Here is a 15,697-nt window from a genome sequence, read left to right on the forward strand (position 1 = left end):
CAGGTAAACGGATGGGTTGACAGTCATGAGACACTAAAACGTGCTCCTTTCCACGCGGGGGACCAGCCACATGGCTTCTTTAGACCTCAGGCATCAGTGCAAGACTTCTGGTGCCCAAGCCATCACACATCGGCACTCTGGCCCATGCCGGGCCTGGCCTCAGAAGGCTCTTCGCCTCCTCTCCAGCTGACGGGCCACCTGCTCTGTGAGCTGCCCCAGCCGGGACGGCGTGGGGGGGGGGGGGGGGGATGTCACACACTGCCCCGAGTGAGCACACTGCGACCGCCAGCCTGTGTCCACACCATTTTCAAAATCCTGCATGGAAACCCTTATCTAACTTGTTATGCTATCAGGTTTCCCTGTAGTTCTCCTTGGGCTCTCGGCTTGGACTCTCTTTGGAAGTCAAAGCTAAACTAATGAACTCAGGTCACAGCTTCCTCTTGGACTCACTTCTTAAGAAAGCCCACAATATATAGGAAGTGAGAAAAGACTTTATGGCAAGAGGAAGGTAACTCGACACTGCCGGCTTGGCTTTCTAAAGGCACGCTGAGGTTTCTAGCCAAGACAACATTCTCTTCTGACTTTTGGCGTGGGGCAGGATTTTAGCTATAGGGGTCCCCAGAGCTGAGAGGTGGGCTGGCAACTACCACCCAAAGACCCGGACCACTTCTATGTGCCTGGCCCTGAGCTTCACATCACACTGAATCCTTCCCTCAAAGTCTTGGTACCCGAAGGCCCGTCTCCTTTCCTGTGTGCACAGCTTCAAAGAGACAGTTTTGGTTCTTAGGACCAACCTAGTCCATCTTACTTAATTCTGATACGTATGGAGTACGTTGTGCGGCCCCCAAGGACACAGTTTTGATGCTGGTGGTACGAGGTTAAGAAATATAGACTCACTGACTTTGAACCTCAAAACATCCTAGAAATATCATGGTTCTAAAGTCCTCTAGAAAGAGTGAAGGAGAAGGAAAGACAGAGTAAAAGAGAACAAAAGAGAGAAAGAGAAAGAAAGAAGGATAGATCTTTTACACATCCCAGAAAACATACCAAGGCTAATTATGTGCTCATGGAAATGTCATAAATTGCAGTAAAATGTTGATAAACAATGTAAGATTAGGCCCAAACACTTCCTTTGTGATTTCATTATTTTTCCACGTCGGAAACATTCCTAATATGGGAAGCGCTCCTTGGTTCTGAACTTGCCCTTTCGGAGACTCCAGCTGAACCCGCGGGAGGGGCTGGTGGCCTGGCGGGACCCTCGAGCCCTCAACTGGCTCTAAGTGGCCCCAGGCAGCACAGTGGCCCTCCCTGAGGATGGTGCTGGCGCCACCCCTCCTGGGCTGGGGTGCAGTTCAGAGGCAGATTTCCCAAATCCACCCCTTCTCAAATCCACGCGATTTCACTTGATAGATGGATTTTCAGAGCCCTTCACGCTCTGCAGTTTGAACAGGTGTCCTATGCTTTGAGACCACCAGGGTGTCATGTTTTCAACCGAATGTTCCTTCAATTACTTAAGAACAAAGGTCCCGAAGAACAGACGGTGGCAGAAAGGACAGCACTCGCTGTGCGGAACCCGATTTCAGGTGTCCCAACCGTGGTAACTCACTTAATTCCCGCCACAGTCACAAAGCAGGCAACCCCATTTTCGGAAGTGGGAAAAGAGGCAACATAAATGTCTCCACACCTCAGCTGGTGGACGGTGAGCCCAGGCACATGTGGCTCGAGTCTCCCCTTGGGAGGGGGAGGTGTTGCTGCTGAGTGTGGGGTGCCTTTGGGAGTGTGCCTCCCTGGTACCCCTTTGGTTTTTCAGGGCCTGAGCGGTCCTTTCTGCGTGACCCACCTGGTCAGCCTTTTTCCCAGTTCTGAGGATCCTGCTTCCTTCACTTCCCTCTAGAAACAGATTTGTCTCTTATGAGAGGAAATCCAAATACACAGACATATTTTCAGGGCTCACTACAAACTCTGCGGACAAATTACATGGAAACTCTACAAAGATGATTCATTCACTAAGCACTTAAAAATCACCTCAACAAATAAAAAAGTGCTGGGTGTGGGAGTTGGACAGTGAGGACGTGTCTGGAACATGTCTGGAAGAGTATCCCTTCCCACATCGGGGAGGCCTGCGTCCTGCTCCAGGGCAGGACGAACAGGTGTTTCCAATCAGACCTCATGCTTCCTATACTGGCTGTGGTCAGGAGCCTTCTAGAAGTACAGCACAGACAGCTAGATTTCCCGTGGAGAAGTAAGAGTCCCCTCTCAGTGCCCTGGCTGTTTTCTGCCCAAGGAACCCAGAGATTTTCTGATCCTTGAGAACTTTATAGACATCCACTGAGAAACTTATAGTTTGGTGGGGGGTGTGTGTGTCAAATTGAGTATCCATTCGATGTTTCCCATGTAATGATGCAAAAGCTGGAAAGTATGTTCCGGAAACACACTGAGCTGGCCATGTATCCCAGAGTTTGTTCAAGTCCCTGATTTGTGAAGCTCACAGTACGAGCAGCCCTCTCTGAGTTATGGGCCCCCCATACATGGTCCTTAGTTTCTCGACTTTTTTAAAGCCCAGGACATAAGTAGACCCATCCAAAAATATCTGTCATCAGACCAATTTTTTTTTCTTTTGCTAGTATCTACAAATGTCCAAGAAAAATTTAAGGAACAGGGTAATGTTAGAGGAGCATGACCTGTTCTCACCTTTTCCACTGGTCCTAAAATGAATGATTTCTCCACTTTGAGAGCACATTTCCTCAGAGTTACTAAATAGAAATAGCAAATACAACAGAGTGAGTGTGTAGAAACGTTTTCAAACCTATGTGAGCTAATTACCGAAATGGGTCCTAAAGTCCCATCTATATAACATAAAAGTCTCTCGATGCCGGCAAACTAAGCCCGATTCCCATTGGCATGCCAAGATTTCAAATCTCTACACATGCGCGTATCCTTCAGAAGAGGAGCTGAGCAGGGATCCTCTGCTGTTTTCAGCCACGGGAAGGGCCAACAGATCTGACAGCTCCACGGCCCCATGGAGGCCCCTCCTGCCAGGACTTTCGGCTTTGCTTCCTGACATAACAGGAATGTTTTTCCTATCCTTGCTTCCTCCCCAAAGTCAACAACATCATTACTTCTGAAAGTCAAGCAAACCATCCCAAATATTCAAGAGCTCCAAAGAGCCAAGTCAAGAAAGCATCTCTTTTCCTTCCATAGTTCAGAAAACCACAAGGCATAACTCCATGTATAGTAACCGTGCATCAGGGTTGAAAAGTTCAGCACGATTAACGCCTGGCTTTGCAACAGTCTTGTTGATTTTGGCCTGGCTCACGGGATTCTTGTTTATCAAGTGTGTGTTGAAGGGTAACTAGTTTTCAGGGTCTTTGCACTAAATCGTATTGGAAAAATGAGAAGGGACTGCTGCTTTGTTTTTACTTCAGCCGCTGGTCAAGGATGACTACCCCAAATATCCAAATCGTGTCCTCTAAACCAGCCTCATTCTTTGTCCAAATTATATTTGAGCCTCTCACCTACTTAAGCCCACTCCAGGTTAAATTTTTATAAGGGATCATTTCTCCCCGCTCTGTCTCTCAGTTCTTCCTCCAACCGGACATTTTTATTGATGTTCCCATAATGCAAACAGATTGAGAGACAGGGGGAGGCTTCCAGGGGGTGTGTGTGGAGGGAACATGCTGCAGAAAGAATAGGGAAGCAGTCTGATGGCGTTTATGAGATCATCAGCTGCTATTCAGAGTGCTGAGGCTCCTATCCAGAATGTAACAACCCCATCACGCTGGCACCTGTTTTATCTGCCTTTCCTAAAGGGGAAGATGGGCACAGAGGGGTCAAATAATCAGCACAAGCTCACACAGCTAGTGAGACACAGAGCTGGGACTGAATGGGGCAGTTTGGGGTCGGAACACTTATGCCTGGCCTCATAAATAAAGAAACAGGCACCAAGAGCCTTCGAAGAACCCATGGGGGAGAGCGAATCATTTATCAAACAATGCTAGAGACAGGACGGTTCCTCCTTTTTAGACAAGCAAGATCAGCCTCCTCTTGTTCAGGGGGCCCTGTCTCTGCACCTTCTGAAGTTTAGGCAAGCCTGCTGCCACTCGGTTTCTTTTAGCCAGGCTGCCCCATTCCACAGCCAAAAGTTCCGTGGCTGCAGCCTGGTTGCTGGTGGCCCGCTCTGCAGAGGCTTTATCTCTGCTGAGGGCAAAGGCTTCCCTCCATGCAGGATGGAAGTCATTGCCCAGCCATCACCAAATACCCAGCAGCACAAAAGGGACTGTACTGCCTTCTGCTTCCCGCCTTTCCTGGGAATGATGTGATAGAGGAAAGAAATGTCACACCCGTGCACTGGCTGGGTCACTACCTGCCTCCCCATGGCAGGCATGGCCCGACCTGATCTGGCAGCAGCTACGAACTGATGTTCGTAACCACGGAGGAGACAGGCAAAGCCCCCTGCAGAGTACAAGGGAAGAGAGTGGGAGAGAGACCCCAAGATGTCCCACATCGTCTTGAAATCCATTAAGCTTTAAATTCCTTTGGAGGTCCCCAAGGGACCCAGGTATGTACCAATTCCACGGCTCTGAGGAGGACAGTCCCTTAAAGTCTTGTCAAGTGTGTTTTAGCAACTGGTTAGCAGGTGAAGATGTTGGAGAACTTAGCAACATGGGTGAACCTCTAGGGGGATTTCTGGGTGGTCCGGGTTGGAATAAGAAGTGCTGAGAAGCACGGGCCAGGGTCCTCAGCGCTCAGCCCCGGCCAATCAGCATGAATGACCCGTGGCCTCCACCGACCCTGTTGATGTCATCCACAGTGGGAAAGCTGGTCATCATCCCTCGGGCATGAGCTTTTCCCCTTGAAAAAGAAACACTACCAATCCTGATTTTCTCCCAGTGAGAAGAAAAGAGCCCCTCAGGTTCCAGTGAAGTTAGTGCTTTACAAGCCCATTTATCTGGGAATCAGTCCCGGGCCACTCATGTGCCCATTCACTCACCCAGTGCACGGGGCAAACATGAGTGAGACAGCACTGCCGTCTGGAAAGCCACAGTACTGGGAGGTGGGGGGTGGGGGGGTGCAGTGTTTGATCAGGACACCAACATCCACAACATAAGAAGTATGCTCAGAACACAGCATGGACGTCCTGGAAATGCACTCGCCAGGCATTACAGGATTAGGAGTGGGCACAGAGTGGCTGGAGGGAGGAGGCTCGGAAAGGCTTCTTGGCCGGAGGGGACAAGCCCATCAGAGGGGGCTCAAGACACAGAATTTTAATGGGCACTAAGGGTCACCACACACAAGCCTGTTGTTTCTGGGGTGCACGGAGGGACCCCAGAGTAGTGGGCACTGCCTGGGGGGGGGGCCCCGGGGGTACCTTGCAGTCACAGCCGATGGGCTTCCCGCACTCCTCGCAAGTGCTGGCGTAGAGGGCCTCAAAGCACGCCACGCAGTAGGGGCTGTCCTCCCTGAGGATATACTTCTTGCCGAAGAGAGATTCTTCGCAATGGTGGCAGTCAAATCGCTCAGTCATCCTGACGCCCAGCCCTTCAACAGCCTATCAGCAAAAAGAAAAAGAACGTTCCAGTGAGCACACAGGGACGCTGTCCTACTGTCTGCCGTCATCTTTAGCCAAGGGGTGGGATCCCCTCTGGGTGAAGAACCGAAACTCACTTTTTCATTAGCTGTGATTTTTCAGAGATACTCACACACACACACACAAAAATAAATAAATAAAAATAAAAAAATAAAAAAATTTAGCATGGGGGCAGTTTTGTGGTTTGCGTGCATTTCACTTCCTTAAAAGTCCATCCCCTGCCTGGCTGTTGTTGACGGTGTCACAAAAAGCCATGTGGACTTTGGATACAGGGAGAACCAGCACCAGAGCTCTCATCCTGGAAGGGTTTGTGTCTTCTTCAAACATGTGACCCTGCCTTACATCTTCCCTTTCTCCCTGTCCCCAAAATAGAAAGGCCGGGATAGAAACAATATGTTCATTTCTAAAAAAGGTTTTTCATGAGCTCCCCTTTATGATGCATAAGTTTAAGAGTAAAAAACCACAGTATCCAGAGGGAGGGGGTATTGGAGTTGGTAAACCTGAGAGGCCAAAAGAACATTACCCTTGACCTTGATGTGACATTGGGAAGTGCAAACTACACTTGCACCAGAACAACTGCTGTATGTCCCTGGGGGCAGGTCACTACTTCTCTATGAAGATATGACCCTTCAGCTGCCCAGGTATCCAGATACAGGATAAAGGGGAAGGCTGGCTTCCAAGAGCAGAGATTATCACAGGGGGAAACGCAGTGACCATGGTCAATGGCTCTTGAGGCAACACCTCAAACCTTCCAGAGAGGAACAAGAATGCATCTCCGTGCCAGTCACCCTGCATTTTTTCCAGGGTGTGCATGGAGTGTGCACTTGCTGGGTGGGGGAGGGGCTACGAGAAGGAGGTGAAGGGAAGGGGGAGGAGCTTCTCAGTCTCAGGTGCTGCTGTCCCCATACAAACATCTGGAACTGGTAGAAAGAATGAGGCCACCATGGGCGTACCTGGTGTGGAAACGTGCCTCTGCGGTGCTGAAAACATGAACTCAGTCTTCTTCAGGAATATGTTCTCTAGTGGCAATATTTCATTTGCTAAAAGTGAAAATTTTTAGAACTTGTTAACTAGGGACACTGACTCTGTAACTTTGAGCCATGTTTTGCGAAGTCTAAATACACGCGGTTCGATGTTCAGTGCTTTCAAACCATTTAAGAGTGAATTCCAGGAGAGCCCATGGTGCAAATAAAGTATGGCTGCCTGGTTTATGACAACAACAAATTTGATAGTGTTTATTAATTGTGTGCTCTTTTGTATATAAGGTCCTGACAACAGTAAGCAAAGAAACATCCTTCAGGCTTCGGTACTTGGTGATTTCTGTGTTTACAGAAGAAGTTTTTTCTTTTCCAAGAGTATTAAACATGCAGCTGGGACCCATATGGTAGGATCCGGCCTTCTAAATTGCTCTTCCCGGAGTTAAAGAAAACATTGTCTGGATATTCTTGTGATAACATTACAAGATGAGGCTCTTGTGCATTTGAATTATCCTTCTGAAACCCAATGTATAACTATCCTTTGTACTCAGGCCATCTTGGGTTGCTGCAGCTATATTGTCAGAAGATGCAAATGTTTTCCTGTAATTCCCTAGTTATTGGCCCTTGAAAGTGGCAATTGTTTATGTCATCACAATCGAGAGCTATTTTTCCACCATATATATGTTTCCAATAAAGATCACCATTTACCTGTTGGGGAACAGGACGCTGAATGCCTGTTCTTCTCACAAAAATGTATGAATAATTATTTGAGAATGTGAACTATGACTAACAAAAGGAGACAGAACTATAAAGTAGAATTTTAAAAGCTGGAAACCATTCCCAAGATTATCCATGACAACTGCCTTGTTTTATGGATGGAGAAACCAGAGCCCAAGAATATTAGTGGAAAAAAGAAGATCCACGTGAGCATTCCCCCAAAAGTCATCTTATTTAGAGAATACAAAGCCGAGATCTAACAGGCGGTTCCGTGGGGACCCGGACAAAGCGCAAATCCTGCTAGGGGAAGGATACAGACTGTACAAGGTCATCTCTTCAGAGACCATTTCTATGTTCTCGAGCCAGTGAAACGGGGAACTTTTTCCATCAACGTCATGATCATGATGTTGCTCATGTACCTGGCATACATGTGTTTTCTACCTCCTTGTTCCATAGGGCCGGGTGAGAGATAATCTAAGGGAGTAAACTGTGAGAACAAGGAAGGCTCTGTGTCTGGTCAAAGTATGACGGAGTCTCTCTGGGCACCAATGTCATCAGCCCTGATAGGACTAGGTGTTGTGGTGGCCACCTGCCCAGAGGAGCTGAATGAGATTCTCATGATGGTGGCTCTCTCCCCCATTGGTTCCTTGTCTTCTCCAAAAAGTCACGGCAACTCTAAGGATTAGGAGAGCACTCCTGCCAAACCAAAGGGTTAAGGTGTAAAATGAGCACCCGTTCCTGAGGAGGAACAGAGCAGAATACGCTTGATCGGAGGTTCTCTTCCAGATTCCCAGAGACTTTACGAAGCACAGACCCTGAGGGTCCAAAGAAGTAGACCAAAAGCTAAAAAGAAAACAAAGGGTTTCCCTTCCCTTCTATCACAAAGTATTTAACACCAAGTCTCCCTTAAGTAGATGCTACCAAACAGAATATTCCTTTTTCAAAAAGTGCGTATTTAAACATAAACTATCGATCTTAAGCTTTTTTTTTTTAATAGGAAAAAACTATCTATAGCACTACATTAGAAGGTCCCCACAACTTAGCCTTTTTTAATCCTATAGAACACCGGATTATTTATTCATTCCAGAAGCATCAGTTGTGTGTCAGATGGTGCACAAAGTGCTGGCAATACAAAGATGAACACGGTCTAGGAGGAAGACAGACACCCAGTTGACCCTCGAAAGACCAGCACCTAAGCAGTCCAAAATCCAGTTGTAACTTTGGACTCCCCCAAAACCCAAGTGCTAATAGCCTACTGTTGACCAGAAGTCTTGCCAAAAACACAGATAGTCGATGAACACATACTTGTATATGATGTGTCTTATACACTGTTTTCTAGAGAAAAGAAAATATCATTTAGAAAAATCACAAGGAAAAGAACATACATTTACTGTAGGGTACTATGTTTACTGGGAACAAAAAAATCTGTGTGTAAGTGGACCCACATAGTTCAAGCCCCTGTTGCTCAAGGGTCAGCAGTGTGTCAGATAACTTACAAAGCTCCACACTCAGGGCAGTGAGGGAGAGACACAGAGGGTCCTATGGAAAGGCAGGGCATGCTCCCCCGGGGGTGTCTGCCTGTGCTGGACAAGGATAAGCCAGGCAAAACTGCGGGCCAGTGGGCAGACGACGGAGGCCTGATGACGAGCTGAGGAAGATGAGCCCGGGAAGCTGAGAGGGTAGTCAAAGTCAAAGAAAAGAGGGCTGTACTCTTGACCGTGGACTTGGTTCTGCCCTGTAAGCGGTGGGTGTCATCATGAGTGAGGCTCAGCTGAGAGTCTACTGGGGGAAGTTCCAGTTTTGCCATGTGGAGATGAGGAAGACAAAACTCAGGGTGTTTCCAGGGTGTCGGGGTCTATGTCTGAGTCATTTCTTTCAATAAAAATCAGACATCTTGGCTCTGTGAAGATTCTCTTTCAACCTACTCGAGTGCTATGGCCTCCCCCCGTCCGAAGCTCCGCCTCCTCCTCTCGGGTTAGACCTGGCTCCTGGCCATCACTGGCCATCACCTGGGACCCAGAAGGGCTTCGAGAAGTGAGCAGGCGCCCTCCGGCAAGGAGCCACCTGAGGGCGAGGCGTGGCTGCTGCCTTGCTATTTCCTTGAACCGGCTCCAAATGACTGCGTCCAGGATTTCTCCTCCCCCAACTCCCTGCACAGGACTAACTCATTCTCTGATGTCATTGTCTCTGAGCCAGCAGGGTATTTGACAAAGCTGGCTGGTAGGGGACAGGCTTGGCTCAGGTCTGGGTGAGATGAGTGGGGGTGGGCGGGTGGGAGGGTGGGGTGGGGGAGTGAAGGGTGGGAGGTGAGGGGTTGCGGGGGTGGGCACTGAGGACTGGGCTGCAGGCAGGGAGGCACCTGTCTCAGGGTCTCCTGCGGGCCCAGCTTTGGGGCAGGTAGGAAAAGAAAGGCTCCCCGAGCCCTGGAGCTGTGATGCATAGGCTCACCTACACACTTTACTATTATTTTAAGTCCTCAGGCTTATAAATGACGGTTATTTTTAATCTCTGCAGATTTAAAAACTGTGAAATTTGTTTCGAGAGGGAGGAAGTGTCAGAGCTGGCAACAGGGAAGAGAAACAGAGAAGGGAAGGGGAAGAAGAGAGGAAGAAGTTGAGAGACGGGAAGAGGCAGGAGAAAGAAAAGAGTGTAAAGAAGGTAGAAAGACACAAGGACACTAAGGAACCACGAAGCTCATGCATTTTCTTTTTCTTTCTTTCTTTCTTTTATTATTTTTTTTAACCCGAGAGATAGAGAGATGTCTTGGGTATACAGGGAGGAGGCTAGCAAGCTGGCCAGCCCATGACTGTGAGGTACCTGCCCTGTCCTTCCCAGAGGGAAGCCCGGTGGGCCCCAGGGGCTTGCCTAAAGAGGCCAGAGGTGCAAAAGAGGTCTCCCTTAAGCATCGTCTTCACAGCTCCCTTTATTCAGCTCCCTTTATTTGATCTGACCCTAGAGAGGCCATTTTTTCCTTTTTCTCCACAAGATGCAAGTATTTCTCTATATCAGCCCTGCTTTACAAGCCATTTCTTTTTTTTAAAAAAAAATATATATATATATATTAATTTTATTTATTTAACAGACAGAGATCACAGGTAGGCAGAGAGGCAGGCAGACAGAGAGGGGGAAGCAGGCTCCCTGCGGAACAGAGAGCCCTATGTGGGGCTCGATCCCAGGACCCTGGGATCACGACCTGAGCCGAAGGCAGAGGTTTTAGCCCACTGAGCCACCCAGGCGCCCCTACAAGCCATTTCTAACGTAGTCAGTTCTTAAAGAGAAATTTGCAAATATTCCCAACTCCTTCCCACAACTCAAGCAGCAGAACCCGTCAGTCAGTCTCTGCTGAAACCACAACCATCTTTTTTTTTTTTTTTTTAAGATTTTATTTATTTATTTGACAGAGAGAGAGATCACAAGTAGGCAGAGAGGCAGGCAGAGAGAGAGGGGGAAGCAGGTTCCCTGCAGAGCAGGGAGCCTGATGCGGGGTGATCCCAGGACCCTAGGATCATGACCTGAGCCAAAGGCAGAGGCTTTAACCCACTGAACCACCCAGGTGCCCCAAACCACAACCATCTTTAAATGACCCCCGTGAAGGGCACCTGGTGGCTCAGTGGGTTGAGCATCTGCCTTCAGCTCAGGTCCTAATCCCAGGGTCCTGGATTGAGCTCCACATTAGGCTCCCTCTTCCTTTGCCTTTCCCCCCACTTGTGCTTACTCTCTCTCAATCTGTCAAATAAATAAATAAAAATCTTTAAAAATAAATAAATGATCCAGTTGGAAAATTCCATTGCTTATCAATAGTTAGGACTTTTCAGAGAGAATTCAGAAAATCAGCCCACTGCACGTGGGCTCTTTTCAAAGAATGTATTTAAAAAGGCATCGTTTTCACAACACCATGAGACACGGCGACCGTCTGTGTCCCCCACGGAACCAGAAGCCCTGTGAAGGTGGGCACATTGCTGTGGCCTCACTACCCGCTGACAAACACAGGGTCAGCCGCTTGACAAATACTTGGGGAATGAACGGACAAATGGAGGAGGAGTCCAAACATGTGGGCAAAAATCAAGAATGAAAACGAGGCATGTTTTATGGGTCCCGTCCCCTCTGCATACCAAACTCGCAATGTAATGTGGTTTGCCGTCCGGCCTTCTGCAGATTCCTCACGTAACAGACCCCGAGCTTCATTCCTTCTCCTGTTGTCTCTGGCCTCTTCCCTGTTCCAGATAAATTGCTGCTTCCCTAGCAGGTAGACTCTCTCTTACTGTGTTTGGACTCTGCACCCTGGGGAACACACAGCTGCACTGTCCACAGGAGGCCTGGTCAGCCCAAGGAGCAAAAACCAGGCAGATGTTTCCAAGCATCTCTGCGAAGAACGTGCTAGAGCCCCTGACACAGGCTCCAGGTATTTGGGACAGGCCCTGCACGGACACAGCTTGTCTAGAAGTCCAAGACCCTCTGTCTCAGTGCTTGGGCTCTCCCCTCTGTGACTGTCGCCAGAGAGCACCCTGCATACTTTGCTTTCCTGCACAGAGAAGTATGGACACACACACACAACACACACACGGCTCACCACTAACACTTCATTCGTCTAGCTCAAGTGTTTCTTTTAAACAAAAATTCCGGTGAATGAAAGAGAGGTGCAAGTTCAAGGAGTTTGCTGTTTGAAAGAATACAGGTATGCACTTAGAATCAATTTGAAATGGATTTTTTAAAAAAAATTATTTATTTATTTAAGAGAGAGAGGGAGAGGGAGTATGAATGGGGGAAGAGGCAGAGTAGGGAGCCCAACACAGGGCTCGATCCCAGGACTCTGAGATCATGATCTGGGCTGAAGGCAGATGCTTAACAGACTGAGCCACCCAGGTGCCCCTAGAAGTTGATTTTTTGGTGTTTAGTAAGGTGCAAGATTGGCTAGGCCTACTACTATGTGTTAAATATCTGGATTGATTTAATGAGCCTTTACCAAGTATATGGGCAGGAGTCTGGGATGTTTCATAATCTGATGCAGAAGAACAGGTAACTTTCAAAACCTTAAAAAAAAAAATCTTGATTTGTCTCTGATGGTTTTACGAAACGTTCTGTGTGACGGGCGCCTGGATGGCTCGGTTAGTTGGGCCACCGGCTCTGGATTTCGGCTGAGGTCATGATCTCTGGGTTCCGGGATGCAGCCACAGCATCGCTGGGCACTGCTCTCAGCAGGGAGTCTGCTCAGGGATTCTCTCTCTCCCTCTCCTTCTGTCCCCCACCCTGCTTGAGTGTCCCTCTTTCTAAAATAAATAAATAGATCTTTAAAAAAAAAAAAAAGGAATGTTCTGTATAAGAGACAATGCTTGACTAATGTAAACCGCTATCTTCTGAATTATCTTTGGAACACTGAATAGTGACAAGAAATGGGAAAATAATAAATGTAAGCTTTCCCACCTTAGGTCCATGAATACAAGAATGATGATGCTGGTTTGATGTCCTATAGGCTTTTAAAACCAGTCAGTAAGAAGGTATTGAGTAACCACTATTCTCTGCATATTGTTCTAGGCCCTGGGAGACTGGGAAAAAACATAGGATCTCTAAAAGAAGAATAGTTCTAGCTCCAAAGAATTTCAATCACCTTTAAAAGACTCTCTTGTCATTTAATCTCAAAACATGTCAACTCAGTCAACGCAAGATAAGTATAATTATGCAGGCTAGCATGGCGGGCTGACTCAGGCTAACTCACCTGTGTGGGGCCTTTAGTGAAGGCCTCACCAGCACCCTATAGCTCTACCCACCACCTTCCTGGGAACATGGGAACACATTATTTATGCTTTGTTTCCACGGGAACAAAATGAAATCAGCTCACTGTCTCTCAGCAGCCTCCCCCAGTCTCTGAAAAGCAGCTCATTGTTTACTTTCTGTCTGCCTGGCCTTCCATCAAGAGCCCCAACTGGCCTCTTCCTATGGCGACGCCCAACATCCCTGAGGGACTGGCCCCTTCTCTCTCCCGGTCCTGTTCCTTCATGGTGTTGCTTTAGCGTGCTGCTTTGGGATCCTGTCAGGACTGTCTTACACATCCTTGGCTTTCTTCTTCATTGACTCGCTAATTGTCTGTGGTTCCAAAAGTTGTATGATTGAGTATGGACAGATCCATTTTCTTTTTGATTAGAAAACTAAGTATCTCCAGACTTCAAGGATGCCCTGTGACATCCTTGAAGACATAAAAACAGGGCAGCTGCTTCTCTCACTGGCACAGACATCACCTGCCTCACTTAGTACCATGGCCTGAGGCTCTTTAAGCCACAGACTGACTCAGGGAAGTAAATGCATGGTGTACGAGGGCCAAGGACCAGTGTGATGACACAGGACGTTCAAGTTCAGACTTGGTGTGAGAACCACTCAGGACAACGGAACTGATGGCAGAGACACCAGATGCTGCCCCAGGCCTCTCAGTAGGTCTCCAGGAAGGCAGCTGTATTTCTTAAACTTAAAAGGCAATACCACCAGTGGCAAAGCAGTCATGGCATCTTTAAGAGGCAAGACTGATTGCTGGTGGGAGAATTTCTTTTAGAAGATTTTATTTATTTATTTAAGAAAGACAGAGAACGCGAGCAGGGGGAGGAGTAGAGGCAGAGAATCGAAAGCAGAATCTGTGCTGAGAGCGGAGCCAGACACAGGGCTCAAATTCACAACCCTGAAATCATGGCCAGAGACAAAACCAAGAGTCAGGTGCTTAACTGACTGAGCACCCAGGTGCCCTGTTGGCAGGAGAATTTTTAAGCGGGGTTATTAGAGAACTGTATTAGTCAGGTCCTCCAGAGAAATAGAACCAACAGGATATATACATATGTATACATATATACACACACATATATATATATAGAGAGAGAGAGAGAGATTTATCACAAGGCATTGGTTCACAGTCTTATGGAAGCTAAGAAGTCCCCAGATCTGCAGAAGGTCAGAGAACCAGAAGAGCCAATAGTGTAAATTAGCAGTTCAAAAGCCAGCAGGCCCAAGACCCAAGAAGAGCTGAGTTTCAGTTCGAGCTCAAAGGCTGAAAAGGACCGATGTCCCCGGTCTGCAGTCAGGCTGGGGGAGTGCCCTCTTACTTAGTTTTCCTTTTTAGTCTGAGTTTGAAGGCTGTAAAAGGCTGATATCCCAGCCCAATGGTCAGGAAAGAGGAACTTCCAGTTGCTCGGCCTTTCTGGTCAGATCTTCGACTGATTGGATGAGGCCCACCCACATTGGGAAGGGCAATCTGCTTCACTCAGTCTACAGATTCAGATGTTTTGTCATCCAGAAACACTCTCACAGATATACCCAGAAGTAATATCTGAGCAATTGTCTAGACATCCTTCAGCCCAGTCAAGCTGACATAAAATTAGCCATCACAGGGACCAAAGTAGAAATCCACAGTTCAAGACAACAGAGGTGCCTGGTGACTCGCCCCAAAGTCACAATGCCTGCGTGGTCTCCTGGAAGACCAGGCTCTTGGTCACCAAGAGATGATCCTGGGCATTTTGCTCAAGGTGGTCGTGTTCAAGAAGTGGCTTCTCAGTATAATTCCACAGAATCAATAGGCTTTGATGGAATTCCCCTAAGAAAACTACACAGGAAGTATCCAATAGCTCTACCTGTTCACTCAATCTCAAGGAACTTCGCATCCTTAGATGCAGAACAGGGAGAACCCGGGCCTCCTAGGGCCCCTGCAGGGCTCAGTCAGTTAAACATTGGACTCTTGATTTCAGCACAGGTCATGATCTCATGAGTCATGAGATCAGCCCCAAGTCAGGCTCCTGGCTCAGCAGGGAATCTGCTTGAGATTCTTTCCATTTCCTTTTGTCCCTCCCTCCCCTCATTCTCTCTCTAATAAATAAATAAATAAATCTTGGGGGCGGTGGGGGGGAAGACCCCAGGCCTCCAGACGTACAGCCTAATTATTTTCCGATATCCTATAGGGCTTTGTTTGTCTGCAACTCAGACAAACTCAGACAAACTCTTTCCATACCAGAGGAGGTTCAACAAGCAATTGTGGGTCAAAATATGCAGGAGAAGGCCTCTGTGAAATATTCAGTTATGTTCCCAGTATTTTAGTGATCAGCACTGAGGCTCTCCAGTCAAGCTGCCACTTACTGGTTGGGAAACCTTGAACAAAAGTTACTTTTGATGTGCTTCAGTTTCTCTGCAAAGACAAGGATGGTATCAATATGTATACTACTTATGACTTGATGACAACCCTTCAAGCAAGCCATGATCACCTCCTGTTTCCCAACTGAAACGCAGGTACCTGGAGATCAAGTGACTGAGCTCAGGCTGCACAGCTAGACGTGGAGGAAGGTGATGTCAGGCATCCTTGCTCCAGGCACGCATGCCCACTAGTCTCTCACACCTGTCTCATAGAGTATTTGTGAGGATTAAATGAGACTGTGAATGTAAGTGCCCC

At 47.7% G+C, this 15,697-nt stretch overlaps 1 protein-coding gene across 5 annotated transcripts in view; it reads right to left on the minus strand.

The window, feature by feature from the left end:
- The window catches only part of FHL2 (four and a half LIM domains 2), a 72,583-nt gene that overhangs the window by 21,889 nt on the left and 34,997 nt on the right, over positions 1–15,697 (minus strand). For 3 of the 5 annotated variants that reach the window (XM_059406369.1, XM_059406372.1, XM_059406367.1), the window contains exon 2: positions 5,369–5,548. In XM_059406369.1, the coding sequence (XP_059262352.1) occupies positions 5,369–5,524 (156 nt within the window). In that variant the 5' untranslated portion in view covers positions 5,525–5,548. Of the gene's footprint in view, positions 1–5,368; positions 5,549–6,540; positions 6,628–15,697 lie in introns of all 5 variants that reach the window. The other 2 variants (XM_059406368.1, XM_059406371.1) reach the window with 1 other exon arrangement.

The sequence above is a fragment of the Mustela nigripes genome, chromosome 7 (assembly GCF_022355385.1).
Source record: "Mustela nigripes isolate SB6536 chromosome 7, MUSNIG.SB6536, whole genome shotgun sequence".
NCBI lineage: Eukaryota > Metazoa > Chordata > Mammalia > Carnivora > Mustelidae > Mustela > Mustela nigripes.